The sequence below is a fragment of the Egretta garzetta genome, unplaced genomic scaffold (assembly GCF_000687185.1).
Source record: "Egretta garzetta isolate BGI_Z169 unplaced genomic scaffold, ASM68718v1 scaffold590, whole genome shotgun sequence".
In the NCBI taxonomy this organism is placed as follows: Eukaryota; Metazoa; Chordata; class Aves; order Pelecaniformes; family Ardeidae; genus Egretta; species Egretta garzetta.
In genome coordinates, this window is record NW_009258304.1 from 83,604 (window position 1) to 101,492 (window position 17,889).

The following is a 17,889-nucleotide window of genomic DNA, read 5'->3' on the forward strand; positions in this document are numbered from 1 at the left end:
ACAGGCTTCTGAGGCTCCATGCTTTTAGCTGAATATGTTGAGTTAAGGTCCATTTTAAAGGGACTTTGAAAGGAATACAGCGGCTGTGCACTTCTCTGGTGCAGTACCAGTCCTACTCCTCTGTGCCAGCCTGCCTGCTCTAGCTTTGCATAAACACTGTGTAAAGAAAGACACCGTGCTTCCGGTGGACTTACTACCACAATTCCAGTGCTGCCTGCTCAGCATAGATTTTGTCATTCACCAACAGGACCCCTAGCAGCAGGACTATGATTTCTGTAACAGACAACATCCCACCCTTAGCAGGAATTAGGGGTCTAGCCCTAAGAATACAGATATCCACAGTGCTATGGTAGCAGGTGATCTGTACATGTCACTAAAGCCTAAATGTTGGGCACAACTTCTGATGTCTCCTTTATGACTCCAGCTTCAGACCTTTATTTATACAATACAAGGTTAAGATCTGCATCTTCTGAAGTGAGTCAGTATTATTCCAGTTTTACAGAGGATGAAATGGAAATTCAGACTCTGGAAAGATAAGGAAAGAACACCTGAATTCTTTCCAACCACTAAGGATAAGAACTTTGTTTTAAACAATGGGATACATACTTAGAGGAACCCTATCTTAGTGGTCTCCGGGAAGAAACCATGTCCCTGAGGAGCAAACATCCTGTAATCATCCACAGCTGCTTTAAAATGTTTTTAGTCTTGGTGATCAGGGCTGATTGCTTCAACCAAAAGAAAAGCATGACTGAAAGTGCAATTTGGATAGCGACTGACTTTGTGCTGAAAGAATCACCAGCAGCTATAGGAGAATTCAGCCTGTATGGTGTACAGACTTAGTAGTGCATCTGAACCATTCAGTGTGCTAGACCCTGTTCAGTGGCGGGAGATGTCTGCATTCAGTTTCAAAGGGCTCCTTCAGAAACACTGGCATTCATCTAGTCCTGCACTCAGAAGCCAGGAAAGCCCTGGTAGCTGGGTAACAAGCTGAAGTCTGCCCCTGCCCTTACAAGGCAGGAGTGCACACACGGGCATTTGAAGAAATAGAATTTCATGGCTAAGAGACATGCTGCAACAAAACACCAGCCTGTGAAATCTAAACAATTAGCAATAATACTGAAAGTAACAGAAATTGCAAGGAAGCCTCCTCCATCCTGTCTATGTAATCTTTCCCGCTGCTGACCAATTCTGCAGTGAGAGCTGCCTTGCTGGGCAGCTGACCTCCCCTGCTCACCGCTCGCTGTTGCACAATTCCTCCTGCAACTCTCTTCACAACTGCTGCGGGATGGTCTTTTACCCCAAAGGGACATGCAGGATCTGGAATACTGATGCCTACTCCAGTGAAGGTGACTGCAGAGCTGCTTCTGGGCTGGGAAGCTCTCCCACTTCTTTAGGCTACTGCTCTTTTCAGTCTCAGAGCTGTCACTGGCAATAGCTCACTGCTTCATTCCACAGGTCTGCTCTTGAGCTAGCAGCTACTTACTTTTGCTAACCCACGCGACTGCTCAGTGTCTGTCTGTAAGGTCAGAATCAGCATGTAACAAACCCCTCATTAATTCTCTGTTATAAAACAACCCAACCAACCCAGCTGGTGTGAATTTGTCAGAAGAGCCTCCTTCCTACTACTGGAGATTGCTATTCAGGTCAGGTGAATCTTTCTCTGTCACCCTTCAAACACATGCAACAGGTAGAGGCTGGACACTATTTCTTGCCCATACACCTTCAAACATGAAGAGAGTGACTATAGCTCCTAATCTAAAAATTCACCAGTATACATTTCTCTTTTTATCTTAAGATATTGCAACTTTCTAATAACATGCAAACAAGGTCTAGTCCTCCAGGCAGACATTGTGACTTCTCTATAGTAGGCACCAAATGCCCTTCTGGCAAGTTTAATATGAGCGCTCCTCACCAGTGCTACGCTGGCATGAGGGCAGCTGGCTGACCAAGTGACCTGGGCCTTGGGGCAAGGGGCTGCAGCCAGGGCAGAGGGGGAAGAGGAGCACCAGGAGGAGGAGCAGTGAACAGGGAATGGTGGGGGGGAGGATGTGTCGGTGGAGAGGGAAGGGGAACACAGCTTCCCATGGGTCTGAATGCCCTGATCGTGCCTGCAGCCTCCTCAGATCACCACCAGTGCCCAGCCTTGCCTTGATCACCTTTCTCCCAAGGATGCACATCTTCGGAATGGAGCCTCATCCCTTGTTGATGCTTGTGAGCCTGCCTTAGGACAGCTGCCTTGCTGTCTGCAGGGTAGTGAAAATATTGCAGCTCTGGAGCAGTATCGGAGGGCACTGTTAAATAGATGTGTGTTAAAGGGGCTCTGCCATTTACCCATTTACAGAGGATGTTTAGGAGATATTTGTAGGCATTTCAGTCCCCAAGTCTGGTAACAAGCTTTTCTCCTTGTCTTACAGAACACTTAAAAACAGGTGAAAATAATTTTGTTGTTCAGGTTTGAGCCACATATTCCCATTGGAGGTGGGAGAATGGCATCTCCAGTGGAGATGCTGGAGAATGGCATAGTCTATTAAACATAATTGTTGTGCTCTAAGACAGGAAGTATTCTCACCAAATAATTCAACAGGATAACTCCTGTTCTCCTCCTGGCTTCCTCAGGCCACTGCATAAACCCATCTTCCCAGTTCCAGTATTTACACCAATGGAGTCTGTGTCCTTACCTTGCCTTTACAGTCTAAACCTTAGCATGAGTTCTTCTCAGTCACATATGCGGACTCTGAGAACTCCCAGGGGAACAACTATTCTTGGTTTTGAAAGCTAGAAGACAGAATTATTTCAGCTGAAAAATAAATGGATTCACATAGTCCCAGAAATGGATCCCCATATGCAAACGCAGGAGTTTTTTTTATTTGCAACTATAGCTGGTTTATTCCCTTTTCCCATTACATACTAAGCAAACACAAACATTTCCCCAACATTGCCACCAAGGCTAGGTGCCCAGGCACAGGAATGGCGCAAAAGAAAAACCGGGCTTGAAAACTCAACCATTCTGAATAAAAGGCTCTTTACAGAGACCAATGTCTGGTCATCCTTGCCTCTCTTTCTTCTGGCATTGCATGTCCTGGGCAGCAGCATGACAAATAACGTTCTCTTCATTCAGCTCCCATTTCTCTCTCGTCTTCCTTTGCAGTGCAATTGCTCCATATGGTTTCACTAGTGTGTAGCTGCGGTCTGTGAGGGGTTTGAGCTCTGCTGTCTGGTCCCACTCCTTTGGCATTCTGTTTGCTTCAACCTACGCATACTTCCTCTTTCAAATAAGCCACGGACTTAATTTGGAAAACAGACTTGCAATACTTCAGCCTGCGTTGTAGCTGAGCCTCCAGGGGCTGTGGAGAGTGATCCTGTGCTGCTGAGCAAGTTCTCATGAGTGCAGTCAGGGTTCCTGTGATACTTGTCCTTGCATAGCACATCCATGCAGGCACTCTTACACACATTTGCATGCATCTCTGTCCTCTTTTGCTCTAGTAGACAGTTCTCCACTCTGCAGTCAGAGAGTGGGTACAGAGAGCAGCTTTTCTGCCTTCAGAATCTGTTACTCAGAGGAGTTCTGGGAAAACAAAAGATCCAGCGACATATTTTTTTGCTCTTCTTCAGACTGAACAAGCCGGTAGCCCAGCAAGTCCATTGCATCCTTGCACACATACTGCACTTTTTCTATTTTCTGGAAGGGAATGGTCTTCCTCCAGGCCTGGGATACACTCAGTGCATCTCTGGACCCAATATCAAAGGCCTGTGCACCTTGCCCCTTCCCATGGGTGATGTTGTGCACCCACTTCTGAAGTTCTGGTGTGAAATGGAGTTCTGCAAACCTGTACATCTGAGCAGCCCTCGCCAGTGGGTCTCTGACAATGTCTTCATAGCGAACCAGGAGGTAGCGGTCTTTCAGGAAGCTGGGAATGGCCTGCCTGCCTGCCTTGTAAATGTCAACATGGCTTTTGCAGATTACTTGCATTGTGTTATAGGTCCCCATTTTCCCCTTAGTCCCCTGGGACCCCACAACAATGTCACTGTCACGTTTCAGCTCTGACATTATATTCTCTCGGGACCTGAACACAGCCCGAGGATCACGTACCAAGTGAATGATTTTGAGGTTCAGGGACGGATCAGTGAGAAGGGGGTAGAGAACTTTCAGGTCAAAGAACCGAACCTCCTTGATGGCAACGTGGCTGTAGGTTTTACAAGCTTCCTCCACCTTGCTGAATGGGTACTTGCCACAGATTGTTCTGCAGTTGCCTGCAGTGATTATGTCACTGCGACTGAATAAGTCACAGGCAGGGGGTGAGCACAAGGCTCGGCTTGTTTCCCACTGAAATAAATCAGACTTTTTCTTCTGGCTAGACATGTAAGCATCAAATACAGACATGTCACACAGAAAGACCGACCTGACTAGGTCCCGCACTGCCATGTGCAAGACCTTGGCACTGTTCTGGTACATCGTAACCCACACGTGCCATGCGGGCTCCATCAGGTAGAAGACGCTGGGGTGCTGGCTGAAAAGTTGACCGACAAAAGAAGATCCCGACCGCCAGGAGGAGAGAATGAGGATGTGGACTGGAGAAGGTTTTTCTTCCACAGGGGCATTGTTGCTGCAGTGTAGGAAGTAGAAGTGGATCAGAAGGAAGGACAGAATTGCAAGAATCAGGAGCACCTGCACTCTTCTAGATGTCATCACATTTGCAAGGGACTTGCAGAGACAGAGGAAGTTCAGCATCACAGGATCACAAAGAAGGCAGGATGTGGTGCATCAGGCTCCTGCCAATTGCTCTGCAGGCTCAAGATTTTGGAAAGCTGCCACACTGCCAGTGAGTCTGTGACAACCACAGCACAAGGTGTCTTTGGAAAGAACGTAAATCTTGCAGGGCTGAAGGTTTCCTGTAACAAAACCAGTGTTTGTCAGTAAACCATTCTAATGCAGACTTAGAAGATCACTGAAAAGCTTTTCTGCACTTTTATTGAAGTTTGAGAGTTATTTCAGTTACTGAAATAAGTCAGTACACACAAATGTGTACTTAGTGTACACAATCCCACCCAGCCGCTCGCTCACTTCCCCCCAGTGGGAGGGGGGGGGAGAATCAGAAGAGTAAAAGTGAGAAAACTCATGGGTTGAGAAAAAGACAGTTTAATAGGGAAAGCAAAAGCCGCGCACCCAAGCAAAGCAAAACAAAGAATTCATTCACTGCTTCCCATCAGCAGGTGGGTGCTCAGCCATCCCCAGGAAAACAGGACTCCATCACGCATAATGGTGACTTGGGAAGACAAACATCCCCCCTTCCTCCTTCTTCCCCCAGCTGAGCATGACATCATAGGATGTGGGATATCCCTGGGGTCAGTTGGGGCCAGCTGTGTCCCTTCCCAATTTCTTGTGCACCCCCAGTCTGCTGGCTGGTGGGCCGGTGTGAGAAGCAGAAAAGGCCTTGACTCCGTATAAGCACTGCTCAGCCGTAACCAAAACACGCCTGTGTTATCAACACTGTTTTCAGCACAAATCCAAAACACAGCCCATGCTAGCTACTATAAAGAAAATTAACTCTATCCCAGCCAAAACCAGCACACAAAGGAAGTCATTTGGCACTGTAATAAATCCAAGCACAATAACATCTCCTCCACAATCAGAGCATCATAGACAATTTTGCTAGAAAGGCCCACAAGGGTTTATCTCATCCATCTTTGTGTAGGCAGGTTCACCTATAACTAACCCCTTCCTTAGCCTAACTCCTTTTTAAAGGCTGTTTCCCACTACCCCTCCCTCCAACTCCCCCTCATCCTGTAGGTCTTTTATGAGAGGAGGTACAACACAACGTGTTAGTCTAACTCAAAGGTCTGCCCAAAGCTGGCTCCTTGTTTCTCACACTAAGCCTCTATTCTGCCTGTTGATGATGACTTCATTATTGGAAAACCTCCATTGTGCTGCCTGGGGACAATTCATAGCCTGGGTACTGGCTGGCACAGGAACCTGCAGGAAGTACTCCATCAGGGATGGGATCTGAGGCAGAAAGGAGTCGCTTAACTTCAAAAAAGTACATTAAAGCATGCTCTGCCAGCTGCTCCTCTCCTGTGTGCTCTCCTCCTGCCCTGCCCCAGCCACGCCTGATTGTGCTTTGGATGCAGGTGGGGACCTGCAGCACTGGCCACCCCTGGGGACAGGCTCCTCAGATAGCACCGGAGTCCACCCCGTACCATGTGCTCCCCGTCACCACACACCAGGCTGGCAGTCCAGCCGTGCTGCAGTGGGGACAGGCCTCTCTGGCCAGTGCAACTGCTTTACATGTCCCCAGGTGAACTAAAATTAAAAAAACCTTACTGGTTCTCAGTCACGGTCAGTCCTTACAGGTGTTTCCACAGCCAGACAGGACAGGGAGAGCAGAGCCTTCAGGACGAGCTGGAAGTCCTCCTGGACAGAGCAGCACAGGAGCCCAGGTCCTCACACCTTTGTACTGCTTTTGTGCAGCCCCCGATTGCACTGAGTTCAGGCAACCATGCCCACATAGAGAAGCTGCCTCACTATTAAGCAGGGATATGAAGTGTGCCCCAGCTGGCCACAATGCAGACACCGCTTCCCTGCTATATCCTTACCACGTTACCTTCTGGGTCCATGGTAACATGTGAATGTTCCCAGTCAAAATTTCCCTAACCTCCGCCTTATGCCTCTGCAGCAAAGTTTTCAGACTAATTTGCATGGAGGTGCGTCCTCCCATGATTTCCATTCCGGCAGCACTGATGTTTAGATTTGCAGGTACAGTCACTGCTGCTAACCAACCAGGAACACTACTCGCCTTCCCTCCAGCATATACGCATAAATTGGCTTGTTTGTCTAATCTACCGGCTGTGAATTCATTTTGAGCTTAGGGTTTATAAGGCAGCAATTATAATTTCTCAGAGCCAGGACAATACCCAGCCCAATGGGCAAGCCTGGCTGTCGCCAATAAGTGCTACCACAATATGAATTTTCTTTCAGTAATGTCTTGCAAGGATGGGGCTGTGCATTTAGTGAGGGACCACATGATCCTGGTCTCCCGGACAGGAAGCCCACTGATTTTTTTTTTGTTACACAAATAGACTGTAGTGTTCAGGTCTCACAAGATGCTGATTCAAGTCAGCATTTGGACCAAGCCTAGGAAGAGCTGCAAACAAAGACTGTTGTAATATATTGGCTTCCTCCTTGCAAATGAATACAACAGTGTTTACCAAAAGTCCTGGCTTCTGGATGAACTTTGATGATATCGCTTTCATCTAGCACCATTAATATTGTTATTCTAACTCCCGACAGAGCTCCCGGACTACAGCCAGCAGCCCTTAACTGAGAAAAACTCTGTTGCGCAGACAAGAACACTGGCATTAAGACATTCAGGCAGATTTAAAACCACAGAAATCATTATTTCTCTGGAAGCCAGTGTGCGAATAGTCTGAGTAAAAGAGAATGGATTCAGGTTTTTCAGGAAGCAAGGGCGTGCTTTTTTCTTGAATCAAACAAGCGTGGGGCAGCTGACATTTTAGACATCTCAGAGTGTATGCAGGCCATCCCTGTGACTGCTCTTGGCGTTTGCCTAAGAAATGGCCTCATGTGAGGCCACGGGCTCAACAACTTCTTCACTCTTATGCAAGACGTAGTGAAGACTGCTGCCCTGACCAGTCTGTCCCACAGGGAGAGGAGGATGACTGAAATGAGTTGTGTGTGCCTGGTGAAGTGGAAGAGAGGTGCAGCAAAGATCAGTAGAGGTTCTAGCAGACATTTCCTAACATAAGAGAAATACTAATTACATAACCTTATTTTTCACCACTGTATATCTCGATCATGGCAGCTGGGATGTTTCTAAACTAAGGTCTTAAGCTTAACCACATTTTTCCTACAGCAAACATCGAGAGTCACAACTGATTCAGTTCATTTCATATTGCAAAAGAGGAATATGAAGCCCTTGTAGAGCTGCAGAGTAAAGATCAGCCCAGAATGGTTGAGACAATCTCAGTGGCAGAACAAAGAAAGGCATGCTGCTACTGAGTGCTGACAGAGATGAGCCAGGATTTAGCTGAGAGCAGGAAGAACAGGAAGAATCTCAAGGCATGAAGGATGAAGATCGGAAACTACTGAAAAATACAGCAATCCAGTGTCACCATGTTAGTCTCCCACAGCACACGTACAAGAATGTAAAGAACTGGGATCTGCCTGCCTGAGCAGCTAGTGTCTGAAAAAATGAACAGAGTTTTAAGCTTGTCCAGAGACACACAGGAGCCTTGGAAAAGCTTGATCCTGGCAAAGAAAGAGCATTACAAAGAAAGAGCAGCCCCAGGGAGACGTACCCGCCAGACACAGTCTGAGCATGGGCAACATGTCCCCAGAGTACAGGGCTGTTGAACCTGCGCGTGTCTGGGGCGTGTGTGTGTACCAGTACAGCCCAAAACACCTGGTGCTAAGCAGACTGTGCCCAAGTGCTCTGCGAGTCTGGGGGAGGCCTCCAGACCTATACAGATCCCTCACTGCTGTAGTGGCAGTCATGGAGCAAAGAGGACCTGGTGCCAGGGAAGCCCCAGACACTGGTCTTTGATGGCACTGAAGGTTGCTCATAGTTTTATCAAATCCTTCTTCAATTTGGCCTGATCAGCTTCTGCAGAATTAGAAGTAGCCTCTGCCTGTTCAGAGAACAGATGGCGTGACTGTCACTAGTGGGAAATGCTGAGAAGGGGCACTGAGAAGCCAGTCTGGAGAAGCAAGAACTACCCTCTAAGCCAGACCAACAGCTTCTGTCTGCAGGAGGAATCGTGTAGCAATTTACTGGCATCCATATGTTCACAGTATATTAAAAATTATCTCCCTGTTCAGGCTGCTGAGCATGAGCAGGGAATACAGTTCTGAGCACCAGAGCATCCACGCCCGACACCAAGAAATGGTTGAAAATCTCACCTTAACAAGTCCTCTTGCAGCACCACCAGACCTGGTTCAGGAATTTGCCCTCACACACATACACTGCTGCAGTACATGCTACTCCAGGCACCCACACAAACAGCCGTGCATTCATGTGCTGGCCCTCTGCCTTCGTGCGGGCTCTCATACACACATGTACTCAGCTCTTACCTATACCTCTGCATGCTCCCTCCTTCCCTCTCATTTGTGCGTGTACCAGCTCTAACTACGGTGCCCGCCTACTTTTCCCAGCCTTGAACTAGAAAACTCCACCCTGCACTGAACAGCAAAGCACGGGAATGGCAGTTTCTTCCAGGGGCATGAATGACCAAACGCTACCAGTAAAGAAGGGCCAGGAAATTAATGAAGGAGACTGAGAGGTGCTTTTCTGTTAAGCCCCATTGCAAGCCCCAAAAGAGACTGCTCTCCATGGAAGGGGGAACAGGGATGTCTGTGGAGTGTCAGAGCAATGGACCAACGGGAACCCTTGTTGCAAGGGGGACCAGCTTGTCCACCAGGAGTGCAGGGATAGGGCATATTTGCCTATCATTGCTCTGGCTGCTTGCCATGTTGTCAGCAGATGCAGATTCACATAACGTCTTTTTGACTCTTTTCTGTCTGCGCCTTGCTTGAGTTAAACATTTGGGGACTGGGAAAGGAAATTGTGTGAAAGGAGAAGCTGTGAAAGGAACAGCTGGACTTGGCCTGTTAATGATTCACAAGGGTGATGGAGCCACAGTGGGGCTGTGCCAGGTAAGGTAGTGAAGCAGGGCAGCACTGGGCTCAAGAGAAACGCATGGTATTCCGTGATCACGCAGGGACAATTGCTTTGGGTCATTCCTATTCCAGGTCTCATTGTTTCTGTCACACTGGAGAGATGTAGACTTTCTCTTGGTGGTGTCCCCTGTCCTCAGGGATCTTACTGAGCTGCTCTGAGGGCAAGCGAAGTACATGAGACAGCAGAAGCAAAAAATCTGGGCAAGGCTGCTCCTTCCAGCAGGAGGGACAACCTGAATAGGGCAGGTCATGCTCCCTTTCACTTGCTGCATTGCAAACACAGATGGTCAAGCCCTGGTAACCCTGGGCTGGGAAACAAGGTGAGAAGCTGGAAGTGGTCCAGGTAGGGCCCTGCAGAGAGAACCATGCAATGTTCTGTGCAACCTGGATTTCAGCTACATGTTCCTATGCCCTGTACTAACACCATTTGTAGGAAGGATTCACCTGTACATCATTAAGTGTAACAAAGCTGGTTTATAAAGGACACACCACTTGAGTGGCCCTTCCTGAAGCTTTGCTCCTTCCTGACCAACAGTTGCGTCAACAGAGATGTGTCAAAACTCCTGTTTCGCCTGTATGTAGTTTGCCCAAGACATGCCAGTCTTTTGGTACTGACATTCAGGCTTCATGATGGCACTGGCCACTGCTGTACAGTCCTCTAGTCACAGAGCTGAGCAAATTTTTTCAGTTGCACAGATCCCGAGTTGTAACTACTTGGTTGAGCTTTCCAGAAGGCAGCCTCTGTGGTGTGAGCAGTTGCAGAGAGGAGAATGTACTCTTCCTTGGAGGCTTGGGAGGGTACACTGCTCTGGCATACTGCATTTCCTGAGACCTGCACATTTTGGAAAGTGAAGGAGGATCCTCTGGCTCCTGAACAATGGACATTATTCTCCCTGTATGTCTGACTCATAAGCTTTATGAAGCAAAGCAGAAGCATATAGTGGTCAGCTTTTGCTTAATGGCAGTCAGCCCCATATCACCTGGCGTTGTACACCTTGCTTCTACCTCACATGATGGCTGATCACATTTCTGCTTTCCAGGCTCCTCCCATGATTAAAGATGTTTTCTGGGCACTTGGAGACTAGTGACCCCTGTGAACTGCCCCTGCAGCAAGCCTTTCCATTTCTTATACCCTGAAGAAGCAAGCAATGTGTGCTGGGAGCACACATACACAGAACACACCTGACCCAGTGCAGCAGCAACAGGAGTAGGCTGAGGAGCAATGTCAGAGGTATGGACTAGAGGTAACTCCTCAGTGCTGATGCTGGAGAAGTATCCCTCCCTGAAGGCATGTCTTTGATAGTCTGATGAGAGAAACAGGCATACGTAGAGCAGTGGAACCATCTCAGCTGAAAGGTTTGACCAACCCCACACCCTGTCTTCTGCTGTCATCAAGAGCAGACGCCCAGGGAAGAGAACAAGATGCACGTTTCCTTCCTAAGTGCTCTCCCGGCCTGCAGCGGGCTCTGGAGTACGCAGATTCACCTCTCTGAATGTAGGTGTCCAAAAGAAACTAGTGAGTGATGCCCTAGAAGTTTCTGTTGCTTTCTGTTGGCTGTGACAAGAGTGGGGGGGATGTTTGTAAGTAGACATCTGCCCTGAAGCTGTCTAAAATCAGTTGAGATCAAGCTTGCCTTTGCCTTTCACAGCACCTAGATTTTTTTCTATTCACTTGTCCAATCATGTTTTGAACTCACGCATACTTTTGGCAATGAGAATACGTTTGGCTGCATGTTGAGAGAACTACTTCCCTCTGTTTCAAACCTGGCATATAAAAACTGTATTTGGCAATACTACCGTTTTTTTAATCAAGAGAGACAATGAGTAATTTCTCCCTATTCACAGTCTTTAAGCTATACAGGATTTTAGCATCCACTCCTATATCCGCATCCTGTAGAACACAATTCATATTATACCAGGTTGCTGTCTAAAGCAGCTCACGGGAATCACATGGTGGAAGTCTCTGTCTCTTTCCACTGACTGCAAAAGGAGTCTGTACAACTAACTCAGAGGAGGAATATTAACCCTGGAGCTGTCTGTCACACGCAAAATAGATCACAGCCCTGTGCAACATACAAGGGGACTCAGGCTGATGAAAGGCCTTCACACGTTCTGCGTCCTTCTCCCCTCTTCTTCAAATACATCAACTCATCTGTCTCATGAGCCCTGCCCTTAGGAGAATCCTGCTTTGGAGACAGCAATGTTTATTCACCGATAGGATTCTAGGCAGAGATGAGAGGGGCATTGTCTTCTAAAATTTGAAGGGAAGTTTGTCGTCTTGCAACATCCTGTCTGGCTCAGATCACAACTTTGACATTAGAAAAACATTTAGACTCACAAACACAATATGCTGCCACTTTTTCTCGCCTTCCTGGCAGAAAGGCAGATTTAGGACACTATACGTCTCTCTCATGTGTTTGTTAATATTTATTTAGAGGGATCAGTTAATTCCTGGTGTCACAATACACCTGAAAGAGGGGTGTGATGGGGTGGCTCATATTTCCTGCATCCTAAAGTTATGACATCAGGGAGCTGCCATGAGTCAATGCAGTGACTATGCACTGATGAATGTTTGCCACAGAAAGAGATCTCCCCTTCAAAGCAGAGGGAGTTTACATGCTTTATAGCTGGCACCAGTAAAACTGTAGAGGAAAGATGGAAGTTCAAGGCTCTGCAAGGCCGAGTATGACGGAAAGCTGCAACGTGGCTACTCACACAGACCACGCATGATCTCCTGTACTGATCACTGGATTTTGAATACTGCTGCATTTTTGTGCTTTGAAATGCACAGGGAAATCTCTGCTCCTTGCAGAAAAGAAACTTGACAGTAATCTTAAAAAAAAAAAAAAAATGTCTGTACGTCAATTGCTCATCACTTTCATAGGGATGAAGGCAACAGAGCAGAACTCTGGCTTTCAGAAAGAGCTTTTTTGGCAGGGATGCTGTATACAGTCATTCTGGTTGCTTTAGAAATCATCATTCATAGAGGATGGAAAGGAAACGCAGCAGTCAGGCAAGCACCAGAATGCGTAGGTGCAGGGGTACAACATCTGTGCTAAATTTCAGTCAGAGCAAGTTCTCCTGAGCCAGAGCAGGTCTTGTACCATGTGGCTTCCAGAACAAGGAAAGATGAGACAAATGACTGATAGGATATCCTATGTGAGACTTCTCCCTAAGGGCAGGCTGGTGTGCTCCTGCACCCAAGTTGCTATGGCCTTTCCCTTGTCTTTGAGATAAGTTTTAAAGTTACATTTTGATTTAGATAGCAGTTTGAGATAAATTGGCATGGGAGGACCCAAAGTTGCAGTAGGCAGGAGTTAAGGATGGTGGCTGACTCACTCCCTCCCCTCCCCTGCTTGCAGCTGCAGTATCCCTGTAAATAGTTCTTTTACACAAAAGCTAAGCTATCCTTACAAGCAAGGAACTTTTCTACTGTCATTCAGCAAATGCCCTATGAATCACACTGGAGCAGAGAGATTGGTAAGACCAACAGCAAAGAAGAGAGCATGATCAACATGTAAAGTCAATAGCTACAAACTGCAAGTTTGCAAAACACGTTATAGATAAACTGGATAACTGAATTTCAATGTGAAAATCTTTGCATGTATGGAAACAGAACCTGAGGTTATGCATAGCAATAAGTGAAAATATTCTTCAGAAACTATTTTTTCCACCTTCAGTGTGGGAAAGGAGGCAAAAAAAAAAAAAAAAGCAGTTGAGCCTACAATGTCAAAGCAAATGAAAACGTTTGTTTCCTGAGTGTCCCTGCACAAAATGAAGTGGCAGAAAGATAAAAATACAATCATTGTCACAAGAAACCAAACAGCTGAAATGGTAACTAATGCCTCTGTTAAAGACAGCACTCTGGAGACGGTACAGCTTTCCAAATTAGAACTTTGTGCACACACTGTTCAATCTCTTTATAATGACATGGGCAATAGGACAGAGTGCACTCTTGACAGGTTCGCAGACAATAGAGGATTGCCTTCTCTTCTCTTAGGGGAGCCTGCATCTGGAATACTAGGTCCAGTAAAAGGCAGACATTGGTTTACTGGAGTGAGCCCAGAAGAGGCCACAGAACTGGTCAGGGGTAGGCACACAAGGTGCACAAGGAGAGGCTGAGGACATGGGGTCTCTTTAGCTGGGAGGAGGCAAAAGAAAGGCCCTATTGCTGTTTGACACTACCTAACAGGAGGGCCTGGAGAGACTGGAACCAGACACTTCTCAGAGGTGCAGAGGCACAGGATGAGAGACTCAATATAAGAAGAAAATTTTTTGCAATGAGGGGGGTCAAGCCCTGGAACAGGAGACCAGACAGGCCATAGGATCTCCATTCTTGAAGATATTGAAACTCAGCTGGACAAGGCCCCTGCTCTAAGTGACCCTGTTCTAAATAAGGGGTTGGACCGTAAAGCTCCAGAGGTCCCTTTCAACCAAAATTACTCCATGATTTTGTGATTTCAGATGGCAGTAGCAAGACTTGAGTGAAATGGATATTGCCTTAGAGAGATGCATCCAAAGAGAAGGACACCTGAACAGTTTGGGAAAGGAACAAAACACTGCAAAACGTACACAAACTTGAGGACTCCAGTGTGCAATGAAGACAAACGAACTATAAATGCAGCCATCAGGAACTAGAGAGTGATATGTGGTAGGAAGCAGGAAAGTCATAGTGGAACATGCTCAACCTCCAGGCAACAGAATATAGTTTTTAACTGAATCATTTTGCCCTAGTTCTGTAGAAAGAAAAGGAAGATAACAGAACCAATGTGTGTTGCTATTGAGGATGTAGCAGTTTGGACCAGCAGAAGACATTTAAGCAGATCACAAGCCATTGGCAAGTACCGTGAAGTCTCCATTGCTGGATGCGAACAACTGTTCCCCTTATTTCAGCCTACAGATTTAAACATGAAGATACATTATAGTCTAGCAAAGTTACAAGCCTTATCCACACGCTAGTATTTGTGCTCCTCACTTGACCTGACCTTTGTTTCTCTTGCCATAATTTAAACTGATCCAGTTTGTGTTCACCTGATTGGAGGTTATTTTCCTCGTCTCTCTTCTACAGGATGATGACTGCTTGCAAAAACAATTTTAAAGTAATGCCACTTCTTATTAGCTCACTAATGCAGTGAACAAATCTCCCCATCACATCAGGAACAATTGATTCTTATTACTAGTAATGTGTATTTTCCAGTCTCTACCTGAAAAGCTGAGTGTCTTCCATAATCACACAGTCCCTCACTGTATTTATTATTCTAATACACTGGCCATCTGTGTATGCAATCACACAGGGCCAGTACTCCCAGGCTCCCAGCACTGTGAGAGAGACCATGCCAGACAGCCAAACCATAAGGAAGATCCAGGGCTTCTGCCCCTCAGAAGGCTTCCCCAGTGCTGGGATCCCAGGCTGAAGACCAATATAGAATATATAACTCCAACTTTGTTCTGACCAGTTGTTAAGCTTAGCTAGAGAGCTTTTAGGTGCCTTCCAGCTACTGGAACCCCGCTGAGGCTGTGTCTTTCATGGCTGTCCTGTCAGTAGCAAGACTTTGCCCATGCTGAGCCTTCCTTCTACAGCACTCTGCCCTCTCACAGTCTGGTTTGCAAAATCCCTTCATCACCTCAGGAAGGTGTTGTCCCACTGCTGCTGCTTCCTCTCACATCCACATCCACAGGCTCTCCCTGACCACTTCTCCTCCTTGTGGAACCCTATCTGTGCCTCCCTTTGCCATGTGCCAAGTATTTCCTTCCTCCAGCCCTCATGGGTAGCACCACCAGGGCAGGTCAGCTCATCTGGCCTCTGACAGGCCTGCACAGCCTGGGATAATGAGGTTATGTGCCAGCCCTTGTATACAAAGCAGAATACACAGACACCTTCCCCTGGGGTCCTCCTCCTCCCTCTCCCCCTCCCAAGCGACGCTCAAGCCTCACCTGAGCTCCCTGGCAGGCTGGGCCTTGCTTTGCCAGGGCCTCCCTCGTCATCCCCAGACTGCCACGCTGCAAGCGTCCTGGGTCTGGCTCAGGGCAGACCACTGCCTCCCACAGCGGGTGTCCAGGGTGGCTACGTGCTGGTGAAGAGCAGGCCGATTCAGACGGGCTCTCATGGCCGAGAGCCATGGCCCCACGGCAGGAAGACACTCGGGGACTGTTCCAGGCTGCAGCCCCATCGGAGGCAGTCGGGGCTGCTGGAGGAGGGAGTGGGCGAGGCCAGGGCCAGAGGCCAGGCTGCATCCAGGTTTCTGAGGCACCTGGGGGAGCTGATGGCCTCACTGCTGGCAGGTGTGATTTGGCCCAATCTGCCTGCAGTGCCAGTTTGCCCTGCTAGGCTGGGCCCTGCTGCCAGCCCCTTTGAAAGCTGAGGACTTGTGCATTTCACCTTCATTTGCCCAAGAGCCAAGAAGCTCCTTCCTTTCCCAAGGAAAGCACTAAGCACGAGTTTGCCTCACTGCCCGGGTCCCTGTGTCTGGGACGGGTCACCCTCCTCCTCAGGGTGGCCAGTCCAGACAGTGCAGAGAAGAGCAGAAGCGCAGCACACTGCAAGCCTGCTGCAGGGCATACAGCTGGTGCTCCCCAGCTAAGACAGGGAGGATGGCGGTGGATCAGCCATGAAGGCACTGAGGGAGTTCTACCAAAGCACTGCAGACCTTGTCTGAGCATCGAAGGAAGAGCAGCTCCAGACCTGTGTCTTGGCTTCTTCCTTGGTCTCAGTGCTGAAGGGGCTTTCTTTGGCACAAAGCACCTCCAAACACCAGCTTAGGCCAGTTGGTATGGCTGGCATGGTGCTCTAGGCTACAGCCACACTGTGACGCAAAGTATCTGTGAGTAGAATGCTTGAAAAATGATACCAGCACATTTGTGATTTAGTACTGGTTTGCTATTGCAGCAGGGAAGACCTAAGTGTGGTCAAAAGGCAGTGTTATGTTTGCAAAAGATAGCAATAGAGGATGTGGCCTTGAGAAATCTAAATACCTTAAGATTTTATGAGGTATGTATATGCCTCTGGCTCTCTCAGCACTCCTGGCCAAATGCTGCAGTGTATAATCTAGAGCTAGCTCACTTTTCCTGTTGTTGGGGAGGCATGGTTGACCCGTGGATCCCAATTCTGCAGGAGGACAGGTGAACAGAGCTGTAGGTGATGCCGCAAGGCACACCACAAGTCACCCCTCTGCCAGTTTCAGAAAGGGCTCTGCAAACCCCTGCACAGCTCACCAGAACATGCAGTCCAGTGAGCATTATCTCCTCTTGACCACACAGCCATGGATCACATGTTTCCATGAAACAGATACCAGGCCACCGGTTCCTTATTACTTTATGGACCTGACATATTCAGCAATCAGTTAATGCTGGCACTGCTGGCACATCATGAACACCCCATACAGTACAAGTGTTTCATGGGGCGTTACCCCCTTTTTCAATGCTGCAGCAAGAAATGCCCAGCTGCCCTGGCCTTGAACACTTAGGCACCAGCACGGCTGGCTCCAGGGCCTTTGAGGGTCTGAGGCATTCTCCCACATCCCTGCTGGTGACAGGGACAGCTGGACAGCCAGCTGCACTGCAGGGGCAGGCCTGGGCACTGCAGAGCCACTGGCCCAGCAAGGGTGACCCACACAACGGCCAAGCCAGACCTGGCACAACAGGAGGACAGTGCAGAGACTGGCATGTCAGAATGTTTATTAATACAAAAAAAAAGTCACAATAACTTACTCCCTTTGTCACACAAAGGGCTTGGTATAAAGAGCTCTGGCCTCCTAAGGTAACACAGGTAAGCGAGAGGTGGGTACTTTTCTCTTGTCCTCTGGGACAGCAGCCTTCTCCTTTCCCCAAGGGCAAGTGGAGCCAGCACAGGAGCTACTGGCCATGTGGGGCCTGAGCCGTGGGGCTGGAGCCATGGGGCCTGGCACAGGAGCAGCCACATGGCCCTGCCTGCCACTGGTTCACAGGCACCTCAGACCAACACAGGGTGCAAATGCAGAGTATATGGAGACCACAGGCACTGGGTGCCAGGGGGTGTGCAAGCTGCAGTGGAGGAAGAGAGAGAAGGGGCTGCTTCTTCCCATAGTGCTGAGGGGTCTGTGGAGCACAAAAAGTGAAGTGGCAGGACAGCAGCTGCTTGCAGGCAGGGGGATGTGGGGCTGGCTGGAAACAGCCCTGCCTGCCACCTCACACAAGGTCTAGCCTGGCAGAGGCAGCTGTGG

The 17,889-nt window shown here is 48.2% G+C and overlaps 1 protein-coding gene across 1 annotated transcript; it reads right to left on the minus strand.

Moving 5' to 3' along the window:
• Nucleotides 1-3,505: 3,505 nt before the first annotated feature.
• On the minus strand, nucleotides 3,506-4,687 carry LOC104126313 (carbohydrate sulfotransferase 4). The gene is given in 1 exon segment (XM_009638872.2): nucleotides 3,506-4,687. A coding segment is annotated over 1 exon segment (1,182 nt).
• Between the last annotated feature and the right edge of the window lie 13,202 nt (nucleotides 4,688-17,889).